Source organism: Dasypus novemcinctus, chromosome 6 (genome assembly GCF_030445035.2).
Source record: "Dasypus novemcinctus isolate mDasNov1 chromosome 6, mDasNov1.1.hap2, whole genome shotgun sequence".
Taxonomy (NCBI): domain Eukaryota; kingdom Metazoa; phylum Chordata; class Mammalia; order Cingulata; family Dasypodidae; genus Dasypus; species Dasypus novemcinctus.
This window is the reverse complement of record NC_080678.1, coordinates 20,888,649-20,899,197: the sequence shown is the minus strand read 5'-3', so window position 1 is coordinate 20,899,197 and position 10,549 is coordinate 20,888,649. Positions and strand designations below refer to the sequence as shown.

Below are 10,549 nucleotides of genomic sequence, written 5' to 3'. Positions count from 1 at the left end.
GCATGTGAAACTCCAGCTGTAAACTACAAAGGGCTGTTCAGTGCTGGTTAAGAGCACATTCCAGCTCAGGGTTAGGCCAAACGCAAGCTGTCCCAATCCAGATCCCTAAGTGACTCCCGGCATCTTCCCCACACCTGTCCACCTGTCCACCAAACTCCCAGAGGTGAGAGGTAAGAGGTTTCCTGTCTTATTCTTTTCTGCTCTGAGCCAACTTGGCCGTTGCTTTGTGCAGGCCTGAGAAATGAGATTCCTTTCAGCCCAAACCCCTCCTCCAGCTGTTCTCCGTGACCCCCAGGAGCCCCCTTCACCTTCTCCCAAGGAGGGCCAGCTGCAGTCACAAGGCCACCTGCTTCCTCCCTGGCTGGTGAATCACCAGTTGGAGGCCCTGCCAGAGGCCTCCGGGGACCAAAGGAGCTTGCTGGAGGCCTTTGGGGAAGGAGAGGAAAGAAAACAGGCACCAAAATTAAATGAATTATCTATAAATGTTTTTTAAATTGAAATTGTGACTCTTTTTCTGTGCAGAAGAGGCTCTTTGAGAACAATTACACTCCCTGAGTGGCAGGTGAAGAGCTCAGCGGCTCTTCCCAAAGCAGGGAAGGAAGGGAGGTGGGAGCCGAGATGCGAAGGGGCGACTGAGCTTCCCCTTCTCAGAGGTAAGACAGCGAAAGGGAGAATGGAGCCAACAGCTGGAGGGAGAGAGGATCTGCTCCATGACCCCCGCGGAGGCTCCTGGGGGAGGGGGCTAAACTTGTTGAGGAGCCTGAGGCTGAGATTTTGTGTTTTCTTTTGTTGCATAAAATTATGCCACCTTCTCCCTCCCTTCTCACCCCTCTCTGACCCCCGACCCCCCCCCCAGCTGAGGAACTGCAGCCAGAGTCACCCACTGCCTTGGCCTTGGGGCCACCCAGGCCATTGGTCTCAGGAATCCAAAAGGGTGGAAGAGGGGTGCAGGACTGTGGAAGGCCGAGATAGAGACTCAGAGACAGAGACTGGGGGGAAGTGATGGAGGGGGAAGAGGGGGGAAGAGGGGAGAGGGGGGAGCGAACCTGAGAACCACCCTGAGAGGCAGCGCCGGCGTGGGGAGATGAACTAAAGGGTGTCGCTTCTAGTAAGAGAAAGTAAGAAGGGTGCAGGCTGGGAGGGGGACAGGGAAGGGAAAAGCAAAGTAGTGACGCTGAGGGGTGCCCAGTGGCTTTAAGAAACAAAAGTGGACTGAGAGCTGCGGTTGCTCTGGCCCCGGCAAAACGCCAAGCTCAAACCCCGTGCCAGGCACCCCAACCCACAGTCACCCCACATCCCGTGGCCGCCCGATTTCAGGTGCCTCACGCAGGCGGTTCAGGAGCAGAGCCGAGGGGGTTGATTAGCATGGCTGCCCTAGGGGAGCTTCGGGTCTCTGGGTCTGCGGAGACGGTGAGGCAGGCTCGAGCCTCTGTGCCGACCGGGCCGGCGGAGGCCGAGGCTGCGCAAGCCCAGTTACTTGTGAGCTTTCGGGGGAGCATGGTCTGAAGTCCCCTCTCCACCTCTCGGCTTCCCAGATTTGTTTCTAGATCCGTTTCTGATGCTTACTTACTGGGCTGGTGGGAGTAGACCCCTTTGAGGAATTAGTATCTAATTCATTCTCGTGCTCCCTAAAGGTAGGCGTGGAGACTTACTCTAAGTTAGAAGGAAGAAAAATCTTGCCTGTTCCGGGCCCTGCGCTGGCACAAAATCCAAAATGCTACCGGGATAGAGCTGCTGCGGGGAAACATGCTAGCAACGGTGCGGTGGGAGGCAGGGACGTTAGGGTGTCCAGAGACAAGTTCCAAAGTGAATCAAGGAAAACGAAGTGGGAGAGCAAGGGGGAGGGCCTGAAGGCCCGGCACTGGAGGGACAGAGAGAGAGACAGAGCGGAGTCCCGCGGAGAAGTGGAACAAACCGTCTTGGCCGCGAGCCTCTGTCTCTCCGGGAATGGAAATCTGCCCCCAGTCTCATCCTAGGAGGGCTCACGGGACCGGTCGCGCCCGCACTGTCCGGGATGCCACCCTCTGCCCCAGGAGTCCCCACGCCGAGCCTCGTCATTTGCTGGATCTGGCTGCTGCTGCTGCTTCTTTTTTGTTTTTGTTTTTTGTCCTTCAAATATAAGACAAAAATACGCCTCATTTACCATCATAGATATATATATATTTCACTCTCACCACATAAATACAAAACATCCAAATATCCAAAACATTCAGAACAAAGTTAGTAGCCAGAATTCAGTGACACCTACCCGCGTTTGAATCATTCGTTATTTTCTTCACTATTTGCCTAAAAAAAAAAAAAAGGCAAAAAAAAAAATCTCCCGACGTAAATAATTTACAATAAAATTGCTATTTTGAAAATGTTCTGTGCTCGCTTCAGATGGAGGAATACATTCTAGACCCTGCAGCCCCTCGCCGTCTTGGGCTGTGATTTTGGTTAAAATGCGGGTGGCCTTGGCTGCGGGGGACGGTCGCTGCAGTGTGGGGTAAGGGGTGAGGCCGAGCCGGAGTCCCTGTCTGGGTGTCTGAACTGGGACCACGGAAACCCTGGTGTTTTTTATGGAGGGTGGGGTGTGCCTCCTATGGGGTACGCAAAGAGTTGATCTGAACACTGCGGGTGGGGGAGGCTGGGCCGCCCGAGAGCCCCAAGCTGCGTCCCCGCCTCCCGGCCCGCCAAGAGCTGCTCTGAAATCCAGGCGCTTCCCGTGCCCTGGAAGGGTTTTATGAATCCAGGAGTGGGGAAAGGAAGGCCGTGGGTGCTGATGCGTTTCCAAACTCAAAAAGCTGGGCCCGAGCCGCACGTCTGGCCGCCGGTGGGGACAAACGCCGGGGTCCGGGCGACTGCCGGGAGCCGCATTGCTCTCTCCTGGAAAAGCCCGAAGCTGCTCGCCACCTGCCCGGAACTGCCTGGGAGGAGAGATTTTTGAATTTTCTTTCTTTAGGGGCGATGACTTTTCCTTTGTTTTTCACTCTTTAAATTCCCGTTTAAAGTCACTACACCCAGCATAATTTTTGCATTGCCCTGTGGCCATTCTCTATTCTGAATTTTCTTACCGACCTCCATTATCAAAAGCATTAAAAAAACCATGTTTTGACTTCATCTGGTTTTACGTGGTAATTACTCATATTTTATTGCTGATTCGATCCAATTTATATCACCGTTGCCTGCGATGACGTTGGGCTTGTGTGCTGGGGTCCGGGGTGATTGTGACTGGAGTTTCTCTAAAGGGAAGGAATTCGGCAGGACTTGCCCAGCCCGAAGCTGTGAGCGCCCTAGCTCTCCTAAGAGGTCCTCGGAGTGGGGCCCAGGGGCTCCCAAAGCCCTGGTTTCTTTGGCTAGAAGAAGGAACATCATCCTTTTTGGTCTAAAGAAACCTGTAAGCCTTTTCAGCCCCTGGGGTCAGGGCGTGCAGCTTTCCTCTTTCAAATAGTCATAGAAATGATCAGCAGCAGAGCAGCGGCACCTCGGGAGCAGGTGTCCTGGGATTTTTTCCTCCAGGGCCGGGCATTGGTTAGGGCATCTGGTTGGCTACCTCGGGCATCTTTGGATCTTTCCTGGGTTCAGAAGGAAGTTGAGGAAGCGGGGAGTGGTTAAAAAAAAAAAAAAAAAAAAAAAAAACACGGAGGGAAGGTTAGGGTGGAAAAAGCCCAAATGAGATGAAACTAGCAGAGAATGGGGGGGTGGGGGACGGGAAGCTGTCAGGACCTGGAGGGAGGCGGAAGCCCGGCGCAGGGGCCCGGGGCGCCTAACGCGCGTAAGTCCATAAATATCACCACGATATATACTATAAATATAAATACAGGGAAACATTTCAAATCAGTCCAGCGCTTTTTTCTCGGCCCCTTCTTTATTGTTGGTCCGGGAGTAAGGCTCGAAGGCCGAAGAGCTCAGGTACCGGGCGGAGAGTTCTTGTAAATTCCCGGCCAGCGAGCCGGCCATTGTCAACGGGGCGGAGGACAGGCGGCTGGCGACCGAGCCGAGCAGCGAGGGCACCGGCAGGCTGAAGAGGCCGTGGCCGGCGGCCGGGGCGCCGGCGTGCAGTCCCCCAGGCCCCGCGGGCCCGGGCCCAGGCGCGCCGCCCACGGCCGGCGGGTGCGGGGACGCGGCGCCAGCGGGGCCCGGGGCGGCGGCGGTGGCGGCCGAGCCCGCGGCAGCACCCGCGCCCAGGGCCGGCAGACTGGGCCCGCGCAGCGCCGAGCCGAGCGCGCCGGTGGCGCACGGCGGGAGCAGCGCCGGCAGGCCGGGAGGCGACAGCAGGCGGCCCTGCTCCAGCAGCCGCAGCACGCTGCACGTGGCCGCCGTCTCCGACACCACCGAGCGCAGCTCCGAGTCCTTGCCCTGGTCCTTCTTCTGCTTCGTACGCCGGTTCTGGAACCAGACCTTCACCTGCGCGCCGGGGGGCGCCGGGAGGGTGGGAAAGGGGGGACATGGGGAGATGGGCGTCAGGGGGAGCCCGAGGGAAGGGGAGCTCCCCCACCCCCACCCTCACCCTCAGCGGGAGAGGAGGCGGCCCGGCGCTGTCGGGGAGCCGGCGCCGCCACGAAGGGGACACAGCTCCGCCCGGCTGCGCTTCCCGGGCGTGTACGGCTAGGCCCGTGCCGGTTACAAATAACAAAGTAATAAAAATAACCACGATTAACTCGGGGGAAACCCAGAAGGAATTTCAGTCTTCCCGCGGCCGAATTTAGGGCTCACAGATCTGAGACTCAGCCGGGCCTCAGATCAGAGCCAGCACTTCTAGCAGAGGATGTGAGACTGCAGCCTGCTGTTGGGGAAGCGGGCAATGGGGGTGAGTGGGGAGAAGGGTTTCTCAGCCTTCCTGGACCCAGACCCCTGACCCAACGATCAAAAGATTCAAGTCTCGAAGTCCTGTTGCAGGCTACCAGAGGTTCGCTGGGGTCAGACTTGACTATCAACTGGGGAAGGTGATTGGAAGGAATAAACTGGGCAGAAAGGCTCTGTAGGCCCAGCCCTCTCCACCTCTCTTGCCAGTGGGCTGGAGGGTGGGAGTGGTACTCATAATTTATCCACTGCTCCCCAACCCAGGCCCCATGAACTTCGAATCATGGGAAGTAGGGAGGCTCCAGGGGACTAAATTCTCTCCACCAACCCCCCCCCCCTCAGGTAGCACTTCCTCCTTTCCCTCACCCTCTCTTCTGGCATAGCTGGTAGCCTAAAATGGAATTTGGCAGCTATAGGGAAAGCTTATCTCCTCTACAGTTTGTAAACTAAGGAAGGGTGGTGGCAGAGAGACTAGAAAAAGCTACTGTGCCAACTCAAATTAGAAAAGAACATCCCATGTGTTCCATGCTCATCTTTCCCCCCAGATTCCAGTCCTCAGATGCTCCCCTGCCGGTGGCCTGTCTGGCCAGGCCCTAGAGGACCTCTCCTGGGCAAAAAGATTTCTAGCCCTGAAGGACTCCTGGGCCCGGGACTCAGGTGGCCAACTGGAGTGGCATCACATGGATTTAACATAAAGGACAAGACCTAAAGCACAGTGGACGGTGCTGACTCCTGGGACCCCACATGTGCTCCCTGCCCCACCCCTCACATACTGACACCGAACACAGGGACCCAGTGCCCAGAGGGATGCTAAGGGTTGAGGGTGAGGGTGGTCCCTGCTAAGGGCCGGTTCCGCACAGGCAGCTATTGGGGAGGTGAGCACATTTTTAATCCTAGGAGTCACCCACAGTGACATTGGCTCCCATTCCACTTTCTGCAGAAAGTGGGTCCCCAGAGGTTGGTGGCACCTGGAAATCTGGCAAAAATAGGGTGACCAAAACGGGCAAAATCAGTTCTTTAGAGTGCAGAAACAAGCAGACGATTCTCAAGACTGGAACTTTAAAAGACTTTCAAAAATACAGGGTTTGGGGCCTCCTGGCCAGACCAAGGTGAGCAGAGCATGGGCCCTGAAGATCTGGGGAGGTGGGGCAAGGGGATGGCTTATGGAAAGGGAGAAAACCTTAGGCCCCTCTCCCCCTCCTCCCCATCTCCTCTGCCTAGCCCTGGAAAGCTCAGCCCAGGGTCAGGCCAGGTGTGGGGGAGGAAGAGGGCACTGGGTGCAGTGGCGAGGGGCCTGGCCAGGCCGGATACCTGGGTCTCGGAGAGGTTGAGCTGCCGGGCGAGCTCGGTCCTCTCGCGGCCCACCACGTACTGGCAGCGCTGGAACTCCATCTCCAACCGGTAGAGCTGCTCGGCGGTGAAGGACGTACGCGTCCTCTTGGGCCGGTCCAGGTCCAGACCCTTGGGCAGGATGATCTCTCGGATGGACCCCTTGGCATCTGGGGAAGGGGAGACGTCAACTGCCAGTACCCGCCACTCTCCCTCGCCTTTCTGGCCCCAGCTGGCTTCGGGGACACGGTTCCCAGCAGCCTGCAGTCCGGAGCAGGAGGAGGGCACGGGCCACAGCCGGGGAGCAAAGACACTGCCTGTGTATGATGGGCGGGGAGGGGGGCGAGAGCACTAACATACCGCCCAAGGAGAGGGAACCAGAATTTGTCATTTTGTGGCTCCCCGAGCAGGGGAGGACAAAATTCCGAACAAGCTGATGTTCCTTGCGGCCTGGAGGCCTCGGCTGCGCGGTCCCGGTCCCCTTTTGCTGAGGGTCCCCGCACCGAACGGCCCAGGTCCCTTCGGTCCCGGCGCAGGTCCCTTCGGTCCCGGCCCTGGGGCATGTTGACAAGACCGCGCTCCAGCGGTCCCCACCCCCACCCCGAGTTTCTTCATCCCCGAGGCGGGCGGCGAAAGAAGGAGGGACCGAGTCAGGGCCGGCGGGGCCTGGCGATCTGCGGGCGGGGTCGGCGCGGGCCGGGGCTGGGCCTCGTCGCCGCCGCCCGCGCCCCAGCCGAGCGCACGCCACTCCGCCGAGCCGCGCCGAGCCGAGCGCCGAGGCGGCGTCCCCGGTCCAGGACCCCCGCCCGCGCCTCTCCCGAGGCCGCGGCCTGGACCTGAGCGCGGCGCCGGCCACGCGCCAACTGGCCGGGCAGCAGCCCGCCGCCAGCAGCCGCTCTCCCACGCCCGTGCGCCCCTGGGGTGCGCTCGGCCGCCAGGGCGCGAGCTCCGGACAGCTTCTCGGGTCCGGGGGGCGCGCGCGCGCCTTCCCGGAGATTCCCGTTCCTTTCGGCGGCGGGAGGCCGCAGCCTGGGGCCCGGCCCCGCCCGCGCAGCCCCGCGGCTCCCCCCGCCGGCCAGCCGGTGGGGCCCCGCGGGCCTGGAAGGCCGGGGCCCCTGGAGAGCAGGCGCCTGCGAGCTGCGGGCGTGGGTGCCATGGCCGCCGGGTCCCGGCGCGGGGAGGAGCAGCAACTTTCTCCGCTGGCGCCGCCAACCCCTCCCCGCCGGCCTGGGCGGCCGCGGCGCGCAGCCCGCGCCCCGGAGTCGTGCCCCAAAGAGCGCTTCTCGCAGCCCTGCCCGTCCCTACCTCGGACCAGGATCCGGCGACAGTAATCCGGGTCGGCTGTGGAATTGGCTTTACTTTTGTTACAGTCTTCGGCGGCGCCCGACGCCGAGAAGGCGCCCTGCGGCTCCTTGAGGAAAGCGGCCGGCAGGCTCCCCTCCGCGCCCTTGCTCTCCCGGCCCTCCTTGTGCGCGTTCTTCGAGACCCGGGCAGCCTCGGCGTCCGAATGGCACCGAACGTCCATTTTGTCTGGTTTCCCGAACATAGGAGAGGCAAGAACAACAACAACAACAAAAAAAAAAAAAAAAAAGGAAAAAAAAAAGAGAGCGAGAGAAAGGAAAGAAAAGAAAAAGAAAAAAAGAGAAGGGAAAAAATAAAGGAGCAGAGGGGGTCAAAACCCCACGACGCAGTTCCTACGCCGGCCGGGCTGGAGGCGAGCCGCAAGAATGACTGTCCCCGCGGGGCGGCTGCGGCGACCGCGAGCGGGTCAGCGGCGACAGGCGACTGGCGCGCTCGGCGAGAGGAGGCCGGTGTGGTCCAGGATCCCGGCGGAGCAGCGGCGAAGCCGCCTCGTCAAGCGCCCGCGTCCTCTAAGCACGTCCAGTGTCCCCAGCCTGGCGATCAGGTAGCGAGCAGCGCAACTCCGAAATGCTGCCGCGCCCGCCCGTTACTGAGACGGCGAGTTGTAGTTGTCCGACACCCAGGGGGACGCACACTCGCTGTTGCAATTGATTACGGGTAATTTCGCAGCCCCCACGTTTCGGTTACCTCATGAATACACTAAATTGTTTGGATAATATATCAGATCGTAATGGATGGTTTCTGTCCTTGTCCCCAATCAAGTAGGGGTTTAGCCAGTGAATAAACGGAAATGATTGGTCTTGCTTTCAGGAAACACACAATCAAAGACCCACACTTCCAGCAAAACTTTTGACAAGATTCATCCTGAATTGTTAGTACCATTAGCAGGCATTATTAACTTTCCCTTGCCTTTGACCCTTATGCTCACATATTGGCTGGAGGGATTTTCTCCACACTAGCCAGATAGAGCTGGTGGTGTGTGTGTGTGGGGGGGGGGGGGATTAAAACAAAGCAAAAACCCCTACACACCCTTCAGCAGGAGAAAGCAGTTGCCTCTAGGAGGAAAAAAAAAAAAAGAAGGGGGAGAGGAGAAAAAGTTTTCCCCAAAATGATCTCCCCCCACGCTCTAAAAAAGCGAGCTTTCAACAACTCCTTAACACACCTCGACACTGACAGCCATCTTAAACAGCCACCTCTCTTCATTTAATTCCTGTTGGATTTTTTCATCCCTGCACCTCCGGCAGCCCTGAGGCAGCTCATTCAAAGGGCAGCTTTGTACTCAAGAGAGTCCAGCAGGAGAGAGAGGGGGAGAGGGAGAGAGCGCCGCGAAAAAAATCTCAACTGTGAGATCTGCTTCAAAAAAAAAAAAAAAGTTTTCGCCTAGCTATTTCATTGTCTCTGCTACAATATCTTTGAGAAAAGCAACAGCCAGTAATCCAATAAGAGCATTGATTAGGCTACAATGATTCAATTCAAGCGCATGGCCTTGTGCAAGGAGCATGCTCCAGCCCTTCTCGTCACCTTGCCGGGGCAGAAGCCCTCTCCACGCCGCTCTCCCCATTCATTCCTTTATGGGAAACGCGGAGCAAAAGGAGTGAAAGATGGCAATTATCTAATTGGACTATTAACAAACAGTCCTCTGAGTGCGGCGGTCTGGCGTGGCTCCTCGGCTGGGGAAGGGCCGTGTTCCCTGCCCTCATTCACAAAGAGTTCAGGGGCCGGGAGGAAAGGGGTTTTTTAAAAGGGAGTGGGGGGGGCGGGGAGAGGTGGGAGGTTTGGCTGAGAATTTTTCCACACAATTCCAAGAATGGGGAAGGAGGCGGGCGGGGGAGGGGAAGCGGCTAGGGGCGGGGGTCGCGGCCAGCGAGGGGGGGGGGGGGAAGGGGGAGGGGGGAGCGTGCGTGGCGGCCCCGAGGGGCTCCCGCTCGCCGCCCGGCGCGCCCCGCCCGCCGCCTCCCGGGCCTCCACCGCCGCCCCCGACCCCGTCCAGCCGCGGCGGGGGAAGAAGGGGCGAGCGGGGCCCACCGCAGTCCAACCCCCCCCCCCCCCCCCCGCCTCTTGGGAAAATCCACGCGCAGTCCCGCTCCGGAGGGCGTCTGGTCCTGCGGGCGGCCCCGACGCTTTGACTTTGACTATTAATTTTGTTGGGGAGGGGGCGGGTGGGGTGTCCCGGGCAGCTCTGCGCAGGCCGGCGAGTTCCCCAGGTCCCCGGCGGCCGGGTGGCCCCTCGGCGCCCTTCGCTGCGAAGGCGGCCCTCCAAGCCGACGACGCACCTGGGTGCGGGGACGGGCGGTGCCTGGTTCCTCGCGGCCCCCGGGCTGGGGGGTGGGAGCGGGGCGAGGAAGAGGGAGACGGGTCCTTGAGGGCGCCCAGTTGCGAGGAGGAGTGGGAGTCCAGCAGCCTCCCGCCAGGCGCAGCCGCCCCCGTCTCGGCGCCCCGAGGCCCCGAGGCCTTCGCGCCCACCCGGGCCGAGCCGTCTGCACGCGCCGCCGCCGGCTCCGGGCTCCGGCCCCTGCGATCCCGCCCCCGCAGCGAGGACCCCGGAGGTGCGTGGGGGCCTTTGTTTCCCGCTTCAGAGCTCAGCCCGAAGCCCCTCTCGGGGTGTCCAAGGAAGGGACGGGGCCCCAAGTCCCGGGCCCGCGGGCCTCCCTTATCACCCGCGGGTGGGGTGGGGGGTCGGCTCTGCGGCCGCAGCGCGGGCCGAGGGACCGCGGGCCCTGCCGTGGAGACCGCCCCCCCTCCAGCGCGCGGGTGCCGGGACAGGAGCGTTTGGGGGGCCCCTCATGCTTCAGGAAATCTGCGGGCGCGGACAGTCCCAGACCACCCCCAGTCCTAGGGCCGCCTCCTTTCCGCGAAGGCCGCTGTGGCCTGCCGAGCCCACCCCGACATCCGCCGCGCGTGGTCAAAGGCCCAGCGAGAAGTCTTTAAAAATGAAAATGGCCCGATCCCTTTCCCGGCTCCTCTTGGGTCAAGGCGGGGAACCCCCCAGGAAGCGAACTGCTGCTGCCCTAGTGAAGGACGCGCTCGCCAAGGGCAGTGGTGGCCCCACAAGGTCGGCGGCCGCAAGTCCTACGGG

The 10,549-nt window shown here is 60.4% G+C and overlaps 1 protein-coding gene across 1 annotated transcript; it reads right to left on the bottom strand.

Annotated features, from left to right (window-relative positions):
• Positions 1–3,629: 3,629 nt before the first annotated feature.
• On the bottom strand, positions 3,630–9,186 carry VAX1 (ventral anterior homeobox 1). The gene is made up of 3 exons (XM_058299607.2): positions 7,417–9,186; positions 6,094–6,281; positions 3,630–4,386 (listed from the first exon to the last, which is right to left on the bottom strand). Exons 1-3 carry the CDS (start codon positions 7,655–7,657, stop codon positions 3,817–3,819), a joined length of 999 nt encoding a protein of 332 aa, XP_058155590.1. The 5' UTR covers positions 7,658–9,186; the 3' UTR covers positions 3,630–3,816.
• Positions 9,187–10,549: the final 1,363 nt, after the last annotated feature.